This window comes from Topomyia yanbarensis, chromosome 1, assembly GCF_030247195.1.
Source record: "Topomyia yanbarensis strain Yona2022 chromosome 1, ASM3024719v1, whole genome shotgun sequence".
NCBI classification, from domain to species: domain Eukaryota; kingdom Metazoa; phylum Arthropoda; class Insecta; order Diptera; family Culicidae; genus Topomyia; species Topomyia yanbarensis.
In genome coordinates, this window is record NC_080670.1 from 167,552,978 (window position 1) to 167,570,992 (window position 18,015).

An 18,015-nucleotide genomic window follows, 5' to 3' on the forward strand; every position below is an offset into this window, starting at 1 on the left:
ATGAAATCCCGAGCTCCATTTAAAATTCACAGCAGCCCAAATTACGTGACACGTTTTCCGAACCGTAAACTAGCCTTTACACATAATTTCACGTTCTTTGACGTTTATGTTAGGATATTTTGAAAACGTCGTCTAGAAATTTGCGAAAACTAATCGATTGTTTGAAAATATAATCGTTGCGTTGCGTTGCGTTGCGTTGTGACGATGATTTTGGCGGATTGCACACTGACTTCATCATGTTTGACTGCTGATTATCTAATAAGAGTTGCTTAGGAAGTGGTAAGTAGGAATTCATACCAATCCGACCCATATTAAAACCTCAACAGCATGATAGCCATCATTGCCGGCCGCCCCCATCTCCATCGTTCACGGGGAAGGATAAAGGATAAGGTAGACAGGAAGTGTTGATGCTCCACCTACTTAACGGAAGGACGACGATTCATCAGACTCTTCCATAGGTGTCGCGGAGTTGGTGGTTTGGAAGGGTATCAGGTCTAGGATTCGCTCCAAGCAAACGATGCGACCTGTAAAGCATATTTTATGGGACCATTCATAAATTACGTAACGCTTTTAGGGGGGGGAGGGGGTACGACAAGTTGTGACAAGTTGTGACATAGGGGGGAGGGGGTGTTAACTAGATCGTTACGTAACATGTTTTCATCGAAGAAAAAAAATTTTTTCTTGGAATTTGTTACGTAACAGGGGAGGGGGGGATGGAAAAATTTGTGACACTTTGTTACATAGGGGGAGGGGGGGTCAATTTTGGGCAATTTTTGCGTTACGTAATTTATGAATGGTCCCTATTAGGTAGTTGTTTAGTTAGTCTTCGAGTGCACGATCACTCGAAAAAGAGATGATCTTGTTTAGTTTTTGGTTATTTTTAAACTCTGGGCAGCCGGCTACCGAGAGTATACTATGTTCCCTAAACAAAAACAATTTGAATTCCACACAGCCGATCGTGGGAGTATTGCCTGGAAAAGCTAATCTTATCTGCGTAATGGGCCGGATCACTATTTATTGCAACAGTATTTGGACAGAACTCGCTACTTCTTCTCTACGATATATTTATTGGCTTGAAAACTACCAAGTGACAGCATATTATACTGGCAAAAATAGCGCGAGATGTTATAAATCAAGGAAAGTATTTCTTATTTTCCATATCGGATTGTTTGTGGAATACAAGTATACGAGCGATAATACCGAACACTGAAGGGAAATATAAAGGATTGTTAATCTGATGCACGGGCTTGTTAGCAATAACGGAGCTTTAAATTAGGTTCATAAAAACAGACGCGGCGAATTTTCAATACGTATTGAGCCGTGTTCATAGATACTAGTCAGATTAGTCGTATTGGGGCTAATTTCCGATCAACTATTCATTTTTACGGCAATGTTTTCTCGACTAGATCTGTTCGCACCCTCTCATTCTGTTCGCACCCTCTCATTCTGCGGTCTAAGGACCAAATGTCATCAATAGACTTAGAATCGCGTGGAGGCATGAGATAGGAAACTTGTAAGAATTTTGCTATCCCACCGTTTGACTACCAGAATGGATGGGAGAACAGTAATACTAGCAAATACCGACTACCATAAGAGCGGTGCAAATTTGAACGAGTGACGTAGAGTACTGCACTGAAAAAAGGACCAGGAGTGCGATTTTACGAAGTTTTAGCTTCCGATGGCCCTACATTTTCTGACAAAGTGAAGTTCTTGAATGTTGAGATTTTTATTACTGTTTAGAAAAGCAAAAGTATCATAAAGCTAGTGTCAGGCCTTCATGAGACCTCAAGAAGTCACTTTTGGAGGTATTCGTAAATGTAGATTTGTCGGTAGACGGTTCCAAATATAATAGAAAAATACCTAATTTAACACAACTACAGATCACTTGCAACATAAAAAGCTTTTTGTGAAATTCGACAGCTCCATCTTAGGCCAATTCAATAAATTTCCTGCATGAAAGTTTCCATTTTTTAAAAACGGTTTTTAAGCCAAAGCTTTGGAAGTTAAACCTTGGCGTGGAAGTGCCGGTATATTAATGTATTCTGTTACTTAGTGTAGAATTAGATTTCGTCATTTACGGCTAATATACAACCGCCAGAAGAAACTTAAAACGTTGGTACACAATCAAGAAAGGCGAATCAGAAAGGTATATGTCAGTGATTCACTAAATACAGACTGGAAAGAGGGTAATATGGAAAACCTTAAGGTCCGCCCAGATTAAGTCTTCGGTACGGAACAAAACCTCGGCCTAGGAACTCCTAGCATGTTGTTAGTCGCCTCTTACGACATGGGAGCAGTTCCCAGAGGTTCTATTCTTGGTTGAAATAGTGCAAAAAGATTTCAGCCCGCCGGACACCACACGGCTTCGATTGTTTGAAAATATAATCGATCCGTTACATTAATCGAGTAAAATTGAACATTCACGCGTGTTTTTTGAAAAGGGCCAATAAGCATACTGTCAAAATTCACTTTGAGAGGAAATTCTGGCCAAACCATCAATCGCCAATTATTAGTGACAGCAGTAAACGAAAGAGAAAACTTTTCTCTTTTATAAAATTTCAACGTCCATTCTTGGAGAATTACGGTTTGTCCGGAATTTTCTCTCAAAGTGAAATTTGACAGTATGCTTATTGGTCGTTTACAAAAAAAACGCGAGATATGGATACAAGGTACACAAGTCTTGTTTTGAATGAAGTAAATCTGGGCAAGCATGCAGACCTAAGAAACTAATTTGTAATTTATTAATCGTATTAATAGCCTGTTACCTGAGTGGAATGGAGTCTGAAAATAACAAATCCACAAAGGAATATCGCGTATTAGAACTATTCAGTGGAATTGGAGGAATGCACTACGCAATCAGGCGTAAGTATTCAAGCATGTTGTTTACTTACCAATAAAACCATCACGTTTCTAGGATCTGGCAAACCGTTCAAAATTATGACCGCCATCGACATCAATCCTGTTGCGAATAGCATTTACAATCACAATTTTGCTTCAATCAAAGCAAAAAATAGTAACATTCTCAGTTTATGCCCGGAAACGATCTGCAAACTCGGAGTAGATGTAATCCTTATGTCCCCTCCGTGTCAACCGTTTAGTCGAAATGGCAACTTCGGCGACATCGATGATCACCGAGCGGATCCTTTCGTACATATCTGCGATCTGCTGGATAGAATCCCATCTGTTCGGTTTATACTTCTGGAAAATGTTAAGGGCTTCGAACGATCACAGGCATGTGAGTTGTACAAGAAGAAACTTACTGCCGCAGGGTTTTACTTCAAGGAGTACATTTTATCGCCGCACAGTTTCGGTGTTCCAAACACCCGACATCGATACTACTGTGTGGCCAAACGAGTTCCGTTTCAAACGCAATCAAACGGGTTTACTATGAGTCCCCGTTCGGAATACATTCAGCCGGTTAAAACTATCGGCGAAATGGTAGAAACAAACCCAAGCTGCGTTGGTCGATATCTGTTGAAAGATGACCTTCTTCGAAAGCGATTGGCCGTCATGGATGTGTGTACATCGGACTCCGTTAATTCGATGTGTTTCACTAAAGCCTATACGCACTATGCGGAAGGAACTGGATCGGTTTATAGTCCACTATTGCGGGTAGAGTTTGATGCCATCTACAGGCAGATGGAAGCTAGCAATGATGAAGAAGAAAAGCAGCGCTTGAGGAAGCAACTAGGATTGCGCTATTTCACTCCGAAGGAAGTTGCCCGGTTGATGTGTTTCCCGGAGGACTTTGAATTTCCTCCAGAGATTAGCGACAAGCAACGTTACCGGGTTTTGGGGAACAGTATAAATGTGATGGTTGTCAGTTCATTGTTTGATGAGTTATAATACAATTCTCATGAATGTTAGATAATTTTTTTACTTCTATCCCTAAATGTAGCATCTGCTAGAAATATAGTTGAGAAAGCGATGAGATGAACAATAATGACATTTCGAACCACAATAGTGAGTTTCTTTCAAGTATCAAATGTCAAACAGAAAAACTTTATGGACAAACAAATTTATTCTTCGTGAGAACTCGAATCAACTCTATCACGATATTCGAAAATCTGTCTTCTGCTTTGGAAATTCAGCTAAAGCATTCTACCTACTGCACTAACAATCGAAGGCAGCTTAAATAGCCGTTGCGAATCCAACTCGATCGTTACCCATATCAAATTCGGTATAGTACTTTCCAATGAAAACGTCACCCAGAATCCACAACGGTCCATTCGGTGGCGGTATATCGATGCCCATAAATCCAGACAGGCAGATTGTTTTTCCCATTTGTGCCACTCGTAAAATGTAGTCAGCACCGTTCAACTCGAACGACTTACCACCCAGCACAAAAGTAATCTTTGGCAGCTTTGGAATCATAGAGCAGTCCACCATGTACTCTCCATTGATGATAGGTGTTCCTCCAATAGCTTTGTTAATGGCAGTCACCTCAGACGTCGGTCCAGCAATCAAACTGGTACCAGTATCGGCAATCGCCTCACAACCATTGTTGCAAAATTCAGCATCTCCAACCTTGACGGAATCCATTTTGAACTGCCAATAAGCCTTACGATCGACCGGCAAATAGGTAAAGTCACCGGTGTACTTGTTAGTATCCGATCCACCAAAAATGATTTCACCACCTTCGGCAGCGGCTGGATCACGATTCAGATAAAAAGAAAATACCGGCGAATCGATCAAACCCTGGTTGAACATGTTGTAGAACACCGGAACAACTCCGTCAACCGAAATTGTACTATATGCCAATCCCAGGATTCCATCGAACTTGGCTGCCACGAACACCAGTCCGGGTTCGTTGATAGCCTCCGCAAATGTTTGCTTGGTAACTGAAACACCTCCAATCGCGACGGTATCTGTTGAAAGATAACCGGAAAGACTGCCTGAACCATACTGGATGTGGAAAGCCGTACCGTTCTTCTCGAATGTTGAAGATTTCTTGGCATTGTATTTGTTGTGCATCACTAAGAACGAAAGCGAAAATAATCATTTATTAATTGCTATAGTCTATAAGACGATAACCGATGATGACTTACGACAGGCGATATTGGTGAAGGAACAATCTTTCGAGGGCACCCAAAGGTTAGATGATCCCGTATCAAACACTACTTTGAAGCTCTGCGGTGGCGTTCCAATGGAGATTGCACCAAAGTATTGAGCCTTCGAAAAGAAAAAAAATTAGTTTCCAGTAGCTTCAAGTACCAACATGCTACCTACATCCAAATAGTTGGACAAAGGTTCCGGAACTGGTCCTGAAAAAGCATCGTACTTAAGACGCAGTTGTCGTATTTCGGTATCTACATTCCGAAAGTGTTGACGAGCGCTTTCTGTCTTGTGCAGTTGAACTCTGTAAAACAATAATGCTTTAGTAAAATAACGAAATGGGAATGTGTGCAATTTTGTAATTGAGCCAATTACACACACTATGTACAAGTATGGAAGTGATAAAGTGAACAGTGCTTATGACTCATCGTCACTTTTTGTTCTCGAGTTGATTCAACCCTGATGATAAATCATCACTAATATTGTATGAGCCCGGTCAAGGACGACTTATGCTATAGATGACCTTATTTAATCAGATTATGAAGAAATCATCAATACTTACCTAACCAGTTCCGCTTGGACCAGAACGGAAAGACACAGTATTACTAGCGTTGATTTAATTAGCATCTTGCCGGCTGGGTCAATGTTGACAGCGGCTTATTCCAAGTAATTCCTAATATAAATAAACGAAAAGCGATTAGAAAGTTTGATTATAAAACAGAAGATAGAATCTATTCCTTGGAAGAACGCAAAATACGTTTTTGCTCGAAGTCGGCTACCATTAAAAGCTAGATCTTGCCTAATCATATTGTATATTTATAATTATTTTGCAAAACATCAGCCTGTAGTTTACTTTTGGCCCAGGTCAAGGGCAATACTATTCCTTGAATAATTATTCTATTGCGTTCTTCCAAGTGACCATTTTGTTTTCATAACAAAAGGAAGATTCAGGCCTATTTTTGGATGTTAAAATATGTCTACCTAGCTATCTAGGGCTATCTCAATAAAAAAAACAACTATGCGATCCACTTCGCCCGAGAACCAACACAAGAATGACGGTTCGATTTGAGCGAGCCTTCAAAAATAATGCAAATGCAACGTTAATGCACTTACGCCAGGGTGGCCAGATTTCAATATGCTGCGTACATTGAGTTGAGAAATTATACACGGCGAACTTTATTTAGGCTGTGAACCATGTGGCGAAATTCTTAACTTCTGGTTAAAATCTGATACTTCGAAAGTTATTTGCAAAATAACCATGCTCTGGAGTATGGTTAAAATTGACAGAGCGATAGTTAAATTAGACAGCTCGATACTAAAAATTTTGCACATGGTGCAGAATAAAAAGGTGGAACCATTTTCTGTCCCTAATTGAGGTTGTCAATATTTTTCAGTATAAAATGGAGAAATACGGATGGAAACAATTAAATACGCTGAATCCCTCTGGATAAAGACTCGCCAACTCTATCTTATTCTTATTATTTATCAGTAAGTGTAATTCCAATCGAGCACGAGACCTGTCAAAAGCCCTCATTCCGAAGAAAATCGCTTCGAATCCTTCTGGAACGAGGGCCATTGACAGGTCTCGTGCTCGATTGGAATGACACTGACAGATAAATAGTAAACAAACGATTGACGTGTCGAGTCTTGATCCAGAGGGATTCAGCGTCTTTAGAAACAATGTTTATTTTGAGTAAAAAAAATAATGAAACGTTTTGTACAGACAAAGCTCCAAAGGCACCGACCAGGAGCGGCAACCATAACACGGTGACAAATCTTGTTCTGGTTTGTGATCCGCGGATGTGGCAAATATTCAGTTCTTCGTCACGTCTTTGACCATGAACGGACAACTCTACATGGCAGCCTCCAAAAGTGACTGCTGGTCTTCTTGAGGTCCCACGAAGACTCGATACTTGCTCGGTCGGATTTGGTATCTTTCGCTATATATGCCGTCTTAGACTGGTACAGAATAAGTAATTTTATTGTTATGCTACTTTCCACTCTATCAAAAAATGTTAGGTTATCATGAAGGCGGTCGCAAAATCTCAAAAAAGTTTTAAAATCTCTGTCTTCTGCTCGACCATACTTTTACACTAAATCTGATTAAAGAAGTTAAGGCAAATGTGCGTGCCTTTTGAATATATTTGAGGAATCTTGGGCATTTGGTGACCTATATTGCGTACACATTTTTTTTTTCGATTGGTCCTATAATTTTTGCCGGGAAAAATATTTTAAACATTCTTGTATTGTTGGGTATTCAAAGTACTGTTACTACAAGCAGAAAATTTTTGTGTTCCGCATAGAAAATAAATTTAGTTTTAAAATTCTGTTTTGCCTGGCTGAATTCAAATCCTCAGTTTATGGTCAAATGACGGATACAAAGACATATTCTGGTTGCAGTTGAAAACTGGAAAATATAACCAGATTTTCCAGGTTTCAACTGTAACGATAATACCAAGGACAATAATACTATGTGCACGTGTGACGTGCAAACCAGCATCAGCATCAGGAGGCAGAATATATTGGTTTAAATGGAACGTTCCCTGCATGCAGCCGGGGATTTTTGCCTTACTCGATTTGTTTTCTATGTCGACTATTTTACATGGCATTGAAATGAATTGTACCGCTCATATTTTAAATTTGTTTGAGACTTTTATTATTACTTAAGATGTAGGTGTTCCCCGGTCAAACAATTCGGCATTTGAATCGGAAAACTGACTTTTTGGACCAGAGGAAAAATATTTTTGATGTTGAAAATCCAATTTAAGTTTTTTTGGTTATGGCCAGCTTTGCATCACTATACATTGTTCTGTCTTATCTTAGGATTTAACATAATATCGATGGAATTCAATATTGCCATCTGTATACCCGCATAAATGTGTACCATATGCCAACCATTGCATCAATCGTTTCAAAACCATTTTCAATATGGTTCGTTCAACAATAGATTAACCATTGCCTAGTATAATATCGAACATAACCAGTGTCGTTTTTCCATACTCGACCATACAAACAACGGGTTGTTAAGAACAGTCACCATACCAAAATATGCTGTTTTCCATATACATTTGGACAACATACTATTTAAGAACCATACAGATTATAGTGGCATGCACATTTTAGGTCTAGCGATGCATAAAATATTAGCTGGAGAAAAAAATCTCTTCCCCTTCACATTTCAATTCTATCGATTGATGAAATATTATTTTGCACTCGCCATCTTCTAAAGAATGCTTCGTTGACGCTAAGTGGACTGACACTTTATCCAATTGAGCTATCTCCGTAATATTGTTAGACGAGGATTTTTGACTATCTTAAACTACAGATTTTTGGAGCAGGGTAAACAGATATATGAATAACAAAGCCCACCACAGCAATATTAACCTCTGGCGTCAAAGGAAAATGTAGTATACAAATCTCCAATATAGGATAGACGGAAGATATTGGAAATGGTAACTAAAATTGGTATGGTAGTATAACAGTTCAATTATAATGGTGAAATATATCAGTAGTATTCCTAATATGGTGCGCATTATACGAATAGTTTGGAAATGGTTCCGAAGATTTCTGGAATGGTATTTATTTATACGGGATACCTAGTAGAATTTTGATTGAAGCTAGAAATGTGGCTTTTCCAAAGTTCGAAATTGACTTTTTGCAGCTTCGTCAGATCAGGAATAGCAAGAATTTGAGAACAACACTGAACGAAACAACGTAACTTGTAACTCTCGAGGTCTAAGTTCTGAAATACATAGGTTTCATGACAATAATAAGTTTGGATTGTAAACAAATCTTATTTATCGAATTTGCTGGTTATTTTCGGCAAATTTGAGACTAAGAGAAACGAAAGCAATAAAATTGAAAGACGGATAGGTATTCTAGAGCGAATCAGTTATAAACTTAGAACGGAAAACTAGGATGATGAGTTATGTTCTACCATAGACCATGCGGTAGACTTGGGTGCAACGCCCAACTCCTACTTAGCAGAAGGCAAAGGATTCTTCACATTTCCTTTCGATCATGCCCATATGAGCCTCCCTAGTCCTAGTTTTCCGTTCTATGTTTATAACTGATTCGCTCTAGAATACCTATTCATTGCTTTCGTTTCTCTTAGTCTCAAATTTGCCGAACCTACAAAATCGATACAGTAGAACCACAGCCTAACAGACGTAACACTCGAAAACAATGCTTCGCCCGCTTTAGCGGTCATTTTAAATATATGTGTAGTTGGGACTGTGGCCACATTTGAAATTATGGCGCCACTGACATATGAACAAGCATATGGGGGATAGAACACTAGTGAAAAATTGTTCCCAAACCTGAGGGGTAACCCATCAGCAAATGAGTGTTTGGGACTGTGAATAAAAGGTGGAGCTAGTGTTCTGGGAAAATTGCCGGATCAATGTTTTTCGTGGAAATTCCCTCATAGTGTTATGTCTGTTAGTCTGTGGTAGAACCTTGCGGCAATTAAAACTTAGTATTGAGAGATTCACTGAAACGTACACGCCGCACGAACTGCTTCCTAAATGCCGCTGTAAGGTTGCCAGTAAAGTTTTGGTGTAACTAGCACTTGTATTCGCTATTTGCGCTTGAAATTAAGTAATGTAGTGGTAGTAATAAGCCTCCCATTTTGGTTCAAACGCAGGGACAGTTTTTTAAACAGAATTTGATAGATGAGTTTAACTCATTTAACCAATTTTATCGGTTATGTAATCTAAAATGAACTTTTGAATTATACTGAACGTAGTGAATTTGGCACCACTTGCACCTGGTATATTTCGAATCGACTTTTTCATACAAGCTTGCATACAATAAACCTTTCGTTTCGAGATGCGCAATGCCACCCCAGGTTGTTGTTGAAACTCGACAATAGATCTAGTGCGGATTGCTGCATACCGGGAATACAGGTGCGGTGTTAAACCGATCTGCAATGGCCGCGGCATGCAATTTGCTTAATCCCATTAATGGGCGAGTCGCATGACTTGCAACTATAACTCATTGTTGATTTTAACCCGCTCTATATCAAACATTTTGATTTCGTCTCGCTGTGCGCCAAGTTGAAGTGTGGGGGACACTTCCCACTATTCGCGTGCAGATGGCGAAGTGAGCGTGAAAGTTTTTGGTGGGGTCGCAGTGTCACAATTTCCCCGTAGACTGGCAATGTTTTCACACGGTGAAATAAGGCACATTTGCACAACAATTTCACGTGTGAGCAGCATACAATTGTTTTCACCGAGAAACGGTAGGTATAACACACATAAAAAAGAACTTTCACTAGAGCCAAAAAACGTTAACACGATGTAAACAAACTACACTGGGTTAATATTCTGGATTATGTATGTAGAATTTTTTACTAGTCTGGATAACGTTCAAATAATGGACATTTATTCCGCCCTACTCCACAATTCCTCTTTCTTGACGGAGGCACTCTTCATCCTCAACCAACGTTTTACAACTAGGTCAGATAACACCGTGTGGGCAGGGCATAGCGTAGTTGATATGCCATTACATTGTAGGCAGCTATGCCATTGAGCAGAAATAGTTCCGTGATGCTGGAGATTTTTTTGACATTTCTACTTTGCAGCAGTTTATACTTGTTCAATCGTAAGGGCCCCCTAGCTCTGTAGTGTCCAGGCCGCCCGAGTGGTCTTAACACGGCCCTGCCGGGTGCGGTAGTGAATGACCGACAATTATACCAGTATTACAAAGTAAATTGTTTGTACATCGATATCTCGTCACTGTTATACTATCTTATGACAAGCGCCATTTCGAGAAAAATGATTTTTAAAGTTTGAGATTTATTATCTTGAAACTTATAAATGGTAGAAATAATTCGGAGAAGACAATTGATATTATTCTGTGTTGATTCTTCAACTATAACGAAGATTTGTTGATTATGTTGAAAGTTTTTCCACAGATAACAGACGTTTAGGCTCGATTTGAATCGTGTGTAAATACCCGCTACTGAAATTCCGAATAAATTAGACGTCTGAAACACGTTTGGCAAACGTTTGCAGATGGCGCAGTGATCGATACAATGCAGTTAGGGTGCAGCTGTCAAACACGTGTAGCAAACAGTTGCGCAGATGGCAATAGTGAAACACGGATTTCCAACGTTTATTAATTTGAAAGTTTACACACGTTTTTGAAGAAATTTTGTTCTAGCCTAAACGTCTGTTATCTGTGGTTTTTCTAAATATGTAAACAAAATTCGCACTCACATGTGTCGTGTGTATTGATGACAAAATTGACGACGTGTTATAATTGTGCGTGGAAAGTTTTCTGTACAAATAAAGCAGCAATTATTAAACTTTTATTCATATCTCCGGTTTAATTCGATCTAGAAACAATCGGTGAGATGTATTTTAAAGGAAATTGTGCCAGTGTTTCCAAACATGCAAAATTTTCTGTTTATAATTAAAACTGCATTATTCTTGCAATGCACGTAATTTTTTTAAATCTATGCCATTGTCTTCCTCAGAAATTTTTACACAGAAAATCATCTAAACTTTCAACATATCTTCAGCCCATCGCAAGATGCAGTGATTTGAAGCAAAAAATAATCAAAATTTCTCATTCTATCTTAGAAACCAAGCCGAATTTCTAAATTCTGAAAAGGCAGCTTTGTAGAGATTTTTCAGACAAGCAATGCGGCATATCCAACTCAATTTACCCCAAAATGGCGTTTGTCATAAGATAGCGCGACAGCAACGAATCTGTTCTCTGAGGTGCATCAAGATTATAATCAAGAAACACTGGCTGCTACCCGATAAACGATCCCTGTTCTTGTTGCTCGTCACCATCCAGAGATATCGTGCTGCTACAGAATACAAATCCTATCAACAGCTAAATCGTCGCTTTGATGCGAACGATGTGAAACATTCTCATCTGAAAGGGTGTGTCAGGAATAAATGAACATTCTTCGATTTTTTTCCGTAAACATTTATTATAACTATTCAACGATTATGAAAGTTGCTTATGTAGCTAGAAGTGGAATGCTTGGGGATTTTCCGTTACATATTTACGATGATCATATACGATGGATAATTGGCGTCTAGGTAGCATATGACGATGTAGTATGTATTGATGTAATGACGTATGGTTCGAAAGATGCTTACTATTATTTTCTTATTTGCAGTATATTGACAATGATAACGGATGATCGAGTGTATGTGTTCGTAATATTATTTTAGAATTTTATAAAACAAGTTTGTGGTGGGTATAAATGACGGAGATAATAACAATGTATTGTATATTGGCAGATTTTTGTGTGTAAATAGATCTAAATTTGTTGCTTTATTAGAGACTCATAACAATAATCACATTATAGTTTCGTTTACTATTCAACGTAACCATTTTCTAAGTGTCACAATATTATTAACGAGTTTCTTTACTTTCGCAGTTTCTTCAAAGCGAAAGTTTGATCCATTTTCGCATGTTGATTAACAGTAATCTTACAGTAGTATTGCAACGAAATCTTTGATTTATGTTTACAATTTTCTTCCCGTTTGTTCTAATGTGCACGTGATTCCTAATGATCAACGCTTTCGCAATTAAATAATGTCATCATTTGATAAAATTAAATGTTGTTTGCGACGTGTATATTATGTAAGCTAAAATATGTTGTGTATTTATAATGGATCTATGAATTTTTATACAATAAGCTACTACCCTAGAGATGCAGGCAACGATCTAACCAATCAGACTCAGGCGGCTGTTGGTTTTCCGCAGATGGGCTCGCCATGGGATGATCTGTTCACTGTCATCGTCGTCGTCGTTACCGTTCGGATGCGAGCTACTGTGCTGGTGGTAGTCGTTTTTGCTATTGATATTTTCCATCGAGCTGCGCGTGCTTTGATGGTTGCTTCCGTTTCCGTTCATGTTGGTGGTGCTACTATTGCTATTGTTGCTATGGTGACTGTTTCCGTTGGTATGATGCACTCCGTTGTTGCTGCCGCTTGTGCCATTACTAACAACGCCATTGCCATTGGTGTGTTGATTGTTGTTGTTTTCCTTGTTGAAGCGCGATCCAACCGAATCTTCGTGCTGCGATGTGTAGCTGATATTGTCGATCGACATCGCCCGCTGTGACATACGCGAACGCCACGTATCCGTACGCCGCTGGCTGTCTTCCACCCGAGGAGTGTAGATGGAGGATCTACAATGTTGAAAAAAGTACATAATTATATTGCGACGATGTCGCGAAACAATCTGTGAATACTTGAGCTTATTTTCTGCTTCCTCTTTCCGTGCCATTAGATCCCGCTTCCACTTGGGTATCGCCGATAGCCGTCGGTCTTCAGCCTCCCGGGCCAGCCGGTCCTCGAATTCTTTTTTCGCTTTTTCGGCCGCTTTCTTGGCGAGCATTTGACGCTTCCAGTCTGGGATGATGTTGCCAGCGTGGTCACGTTCCGGTACCTGGAATAACTTATCAGTTGAATGATAAGTACGTAACGTAGCGCACAGTAGAAGTGATGCGCAATGCGTGAAAGAAAGAGAAAGAAATGCAGAGCAAATGGTGAATGAAAGCGATCTCGTGCAATGTTATGATGTCATTTGGTTGGAACATTAACAATCAAATGAACTGTCACGTCATTTGTGTGCACTGTTCTGATTATGCATTGGTTATGTTTTTGAATTACGCTGCTTACCTGATCCACGTAGTTGGCGGTGGTAAATTGTCGTGCCACCTCGGAGTACACTTCGGTTGCCTGCTTGTCTTCCAGTTTGGCCCGTTCGACCTTTAGCTTCTTCACGCCAGCTATGTCCTTGGACATCTTCAGCTCGGCGATCAGGTCGGTCTTTTGCGAGAGGAACTGTTCGTTGGTCGAGGATAGGCACTGCATGCTCATGCTGCGGGTTGGCGCCGAGAAGGTTTTCGATAGCATCTTGTCGGTCCGACGGAGCTGTTACGACGGTATATAGTTAAGAGATTAGTTGGCAGCTGATGAAGAATGGACTGACAGTTGAGAGGAAAGGAATCTAGGTGGTTCAAAATTGAATTTTCGAATATGTTCATTTTGAAGCCTGCTATGGACTTACTAGGAGTTCCCTCCCTAGGTACAGACACTGAGAATACAGATGGACAACTTAAGATTGTAGTGTTGTTTAAGATAGTTGGTACGGATTAAATCTTTTCGTCGGTCTAAGGGTTCATGAAGAATGTGTACGGACTACTATTGTTTCCACTTTGATTATGTACTTGTATTCGTCAAATTTTGATGTTTTTGAGGACGATGACATTGATGGGACAGCCAAGATCTCGTGCGGTCAGAGTAGATTCAGGACTGGATACAGGTTATGATAATGTATGCTACGTTGCAGATATGCTCGAAATATGGAAATAAGTGACAATATCGGTGTGCTTAACGGTTGACTGAGTAGATTCGAGACACTCGGATGTCAAGCGGCAATGAATGCTAACGAGGAGGGCTTAATGGCGTATTAGCGGCCAAACAACTCTAGAGCTTGTCGGCACTTGGCGATCGTTGACGTTGACTTTTTGTGTAACATTCGATTGCGATTGTCGGATGTGACTCTGGAACCCGTACTGCTTGGGTCGCAGATGTTCAGAATTTGAGCACCATAACCATTGACATGGTGTCTCTGTGTAATGAACATAACGGTAACCAGTCGTTTTCTGCCTGTGTTTTGATGGAATAGGATCACAAGCCAGCGCTATTGGCGACGATATTTTAGACGAAGTAAGGGCACTAGCAGCCACAATTAATAGTTTGGAAAGCAGTGTAACCCTCGCTTGACACCAGTGTTGCCACCCCCCAGCCTGATAGATAAATTCACCGTCTATTCAAATTAAATTGCTTTCTTAGGTTCACTGCATAATAAACCGGCAAAAGTTGGATGGCGCACACTTCATTCGAAAAGAGTGTGGCGTTCTGACTGGACAGAGTAGGACTTACGTAAACAGCGTCGTATTAAACAATAAAAACAGAAAGATAAATCTGCGAAGAGTAAAAAATCGAAAAGAAAACAGAGTATAATGGCATTTTCGATTTTGACAGTGCACTACACCGGTGTAGTCGGTGCTACACTCATTCAAACTTAATCAGTCAGTGTAATCAGTCTATCTCTTTCTTTGCACTACACCGGTGTAGCACCAAGAAAAAACGAAAACGCTATGAAATACAGCAACATCAACAATAATAATATTAACTACTGCAATAATAATAACAGCACCATCAATAAGAACAGGAACCACAACAAGTACAACAACAGCCATAACTACAACTAACTTTAACAACAATAACAACAACAAAAAGAAGTCCAATATCAAAATCAAGAACTTCAATGAAAATAACAACAACAGAAACTACAACAACCACAATGAAAACAGAAACATTTACAACATTAGCAGTAACAACAACGACAGGAACAACAACAAAAACATCAACTATTAACAACAACAACAACAACAACAACAGCTGCCGATCATATTTAAACGCGCTGATTTTATATGTGACCTAAATGTTTACTGAGTGTACGAAATCAGGCTTTTGCGTGATACTTTCCATTCCAGTCTTCGGAAGCAAATATTTGGCTAATGTCGAGTAAGACAGAATATTGAACGAAAGATAATGTCACTTGTTCATGAATCAGGATTCCCCCCACGCACGCACGCAAAAACCGTATAGAGATTGAAGCGCCAGTAAGCCGCAAGTTTCAACTTGTTGTCATTTCAAAACGACAGTGTTATTGCTTATCCTCGTTGAATACCTTATTTCGATGTAAATTATCAGTAATGCAATCAAGCAAGTATTTCACAAGAAAACCGATTTCAGTTTTATGGTAAGACAAGACAATGTGACTTTGAGTCAGTCCTTACAAGTCAACTCACGTCACGTTATGCTTATGATTTTGACTGTTGCTGAACACCAAAACTTTTTGCATCAAATGATCGATCCATTTTTGTAAGGGACGCTTGCATTTGCTCGAGCCCCTATCTTGACCAACTTAACCAAATGGATATTCGTGGTTTATTCGATTCAATTTTCGTATATTTCGTTTCTCTTAGTTATCAATTTTCCGAAAGAGTCAGCAAAAGCGATACATTAGAAATTTGCTACAATTAAAACGTAGTAATATATTGACCTAATGTTCGAAAGTGATTCAATGTTTAATTTATACTAGAAATCCGCGCCATTTTGTAATTTTCTCATACTAAGATCCTTTTTAACGATAAATCTTGATGCCCGCAATCAGATGTTCTTTCTTGCTTTTCGAACTTATTGGCGAGCAACGTAAACCTGCCGTCATCGTTATTAACTTATTCGTCGATTGTACTAGCAGTTGATTTTGGGGTGCTAGATGCTGTTCTGCAGTTGTCATTATGGCCTGAACAGCTTACACAAACTTGGCAACCGTTTGTTAGATGTGCACTCGGCTGAGGTGCATTCCTCTCTGTGGTTTACGTTACTACGATAATTTTGACATGGTTTTCACAATATTGATTTAAAACAACATTGCGCATTTAAGGTTTAATATTAATTCCATGAGCTTTGATTCAAGTAGGAGGGAATAAGTCTTCCGATCCCCATTCTCACCACAAGAACACCATTAGGAAAACCCGTGAGGAAGTTTCTCCAGGTATCAAGTATAACGGATTACATATTCTCCATATTACGACATGCATTTTGCGATTAGCTCAAAAGAAGTACGCGGTGATGTAGCCTTGCCATTTTTTATATACACGGGGATCTTAATTCCAACGCTGCCACTTTCAAGCACTTGTTTTGGGTTGTTCTGCAAAATGAATTGCGCTTGGTATAACGTATTTAATGATATCAGTAGTGCATTGCGCAGGTAATGATACTGAAGTTACGCCCCTTCCTTAAGCCTAAGCTCCATTTTTTACTTTCAGAAAATATTCCGCTTCACGGACACTGCGTCGTATAGAACAAAATTAAAAGTCAACGACCATTGGGTCGAAGTAGTATTTTTTTTCGACATCTTTGCTCATGTTGACAAGAATAAATTCAATGCTTCCATTGTTCTCGAGACAATACACACTAGACGATGAGGCTGCTAGCTGTCGTTCACTTTACGTGGTTGTAGATCCGACTTGGGTTCAATTAGAAAGTAGACTGAAGACCAGGGTTATACTCGCAGATTTTTCTGTTATGTTACAGATTTTTGCACAATTCTTAATCACAGATGCTTTTTCATAGATGGAAGATTTATGAAAATTTGATGAAAATTTCACAGATTTTTGGAAATATCGTGATTTTTCACAGATTTTTCGGAAATTTATCGCAGATTTTCATAGATTTTTGTCCTGTTTTAGTTATCACAGATGGTAAAAAGATATTTTCGACCGAAACACAGATTTCAATGTGGCATCCCTGCTGAAGACCAGGTGTTGTTATTTTATATCAGGGTAATATTTATTGAAATGAATTAAACGGGGTACTATTGCTAACGCTTTCTGAAACTGTGTTACATTGATGTTCTTAACGGTAAACTTGCCAAGAATTAAGAAGTATGATTTGAATTAATTCTCGCATTCGCAATTTGTAGTTCTCAGAAGATATTTATTATTTTATTTATATTTTCTTAAATATAATTCATTCGAGGTTGAAAACCACTCTGTTATAGTGAAGGCTGATGATACTGCTACGACAGTATTCTTCGGCTTAACTTTGATACAACAGCCAGCATTGCAAGAGTAATTAAGCAAGAAGTCGTTTCTACTTCCTATCTCAATCAAAAAACATACCACACCATATTGCGTATGGCGCCGCCACCGATTTTAATTAAGGGCATCACACGAACGCCGCCGATAACGATATTTTGAATCGGCGCACAGCTCTAATTACCACTACAATATAATAAACAACAATCACCATAATAATCAACATCTTTGTTCATCTTGCCCCTGTGACGTTCCTTTTTCTGTCAGTTTTAACGCACTTTCCAGAGAGAGACAAATAAGACACAGCTGGT

The 18,015-nt window shown here is 39.2% G+C and overlaps 3 protein-coding genes across 6 annotated transcripts in view; 1 reads left to right on the forward strand and 2 right to left on the reverse strand.

The window, feature by feature from the left end:
- The first annotated feature begins 2,520 nt into the window (after positions 1-2,520).
- LOC131676408 (tRNA (cytosine(38)-C(5))-methyltransferase) lies at positions 2,521-3,865 on the forward strand. The gene is made up of 3 exons (XM_058955477.1): positions 2,521-2,669; positions 2,758-2,862; positions 2,915-3,865. Exons 1-3 carry the CDS (start codon positions 2,624-2,626, stop codon positions 3,844-3,846), a joined length of 1,083 nt encoding a protein of 360 aa, XP_058811460.1. The 5' UTR covers positions 2,521-2,623; the 3' UTR covers positions 3,847-3,865.
- Positions 3,866-4,002: 137 nt separating this feature from the next.
- LOC131680567 (lysosomal aspartic protease) lies at positions 4,003-6,148 on the reverse strand. 2 transcript variants are annotated; one of them, XM_058961285.1, is made up of 5 exons: positions 6,037-6,148; positions 5,618-5,728; positions 5,230-5,359; positions 5,049-5,172; positions 4,003-4,976 (listed from the first exon to the last, which is right to left on the reverse strand). In XM_058961285.1, exons 2-5 carry the CDS (start codon positions 5,680-5,682, stop codon positions 4,132-4,134), a joined length of 1,164 nt encoding a protein of 387 aa, XP_058817268.1. In that variant the 5' UTR covers positions 5,683-5,728; positions 6,037-6,148; the 3' UTR covers positions 4,003-4,131. The 2 variants fall into 2 exon arrangements, with proteins under 2 accessions (XP_058817268.1, XP_058817275.1); XM_058961292.1 differs by having other exon boundaries at positions 6,041-6,074.
- A 5,846-nt stretch (positions 6,149-11,994) lies between these two features.
- The window catches only part of LOC131680582 (uncharacterized), a 483,677-nt gene continuing 477,656 nt past the window's right edge, over positions 11,995-18,015 (reverse strand). For 2 of the 3 annotated variants that reach the window (XM_058961308.1, XM_058961298.1), the window contains 3 exons: positions 13,707-13,961; positions 13,277-13,482; positions 11,995-13,213 (listed from right to left, as the gene is read on the reverse strand). In XM_058961308.1, the coding sequence (XP_058817291.1) occupies positions 12,748-13,213; positions 13,277-13,482; positions 13,707-13,961 (927 nt within the window). In that variant the 3' untranslated portion in view covers positions 11,995-12,747. The remainder of the gene's footprint in view (positions 13,214-13,276; positions 13,483-13,706; positions 13,962-18,015) is intronic. The other variant, XM_058961303.1, reaches the window with a different exon arrangement.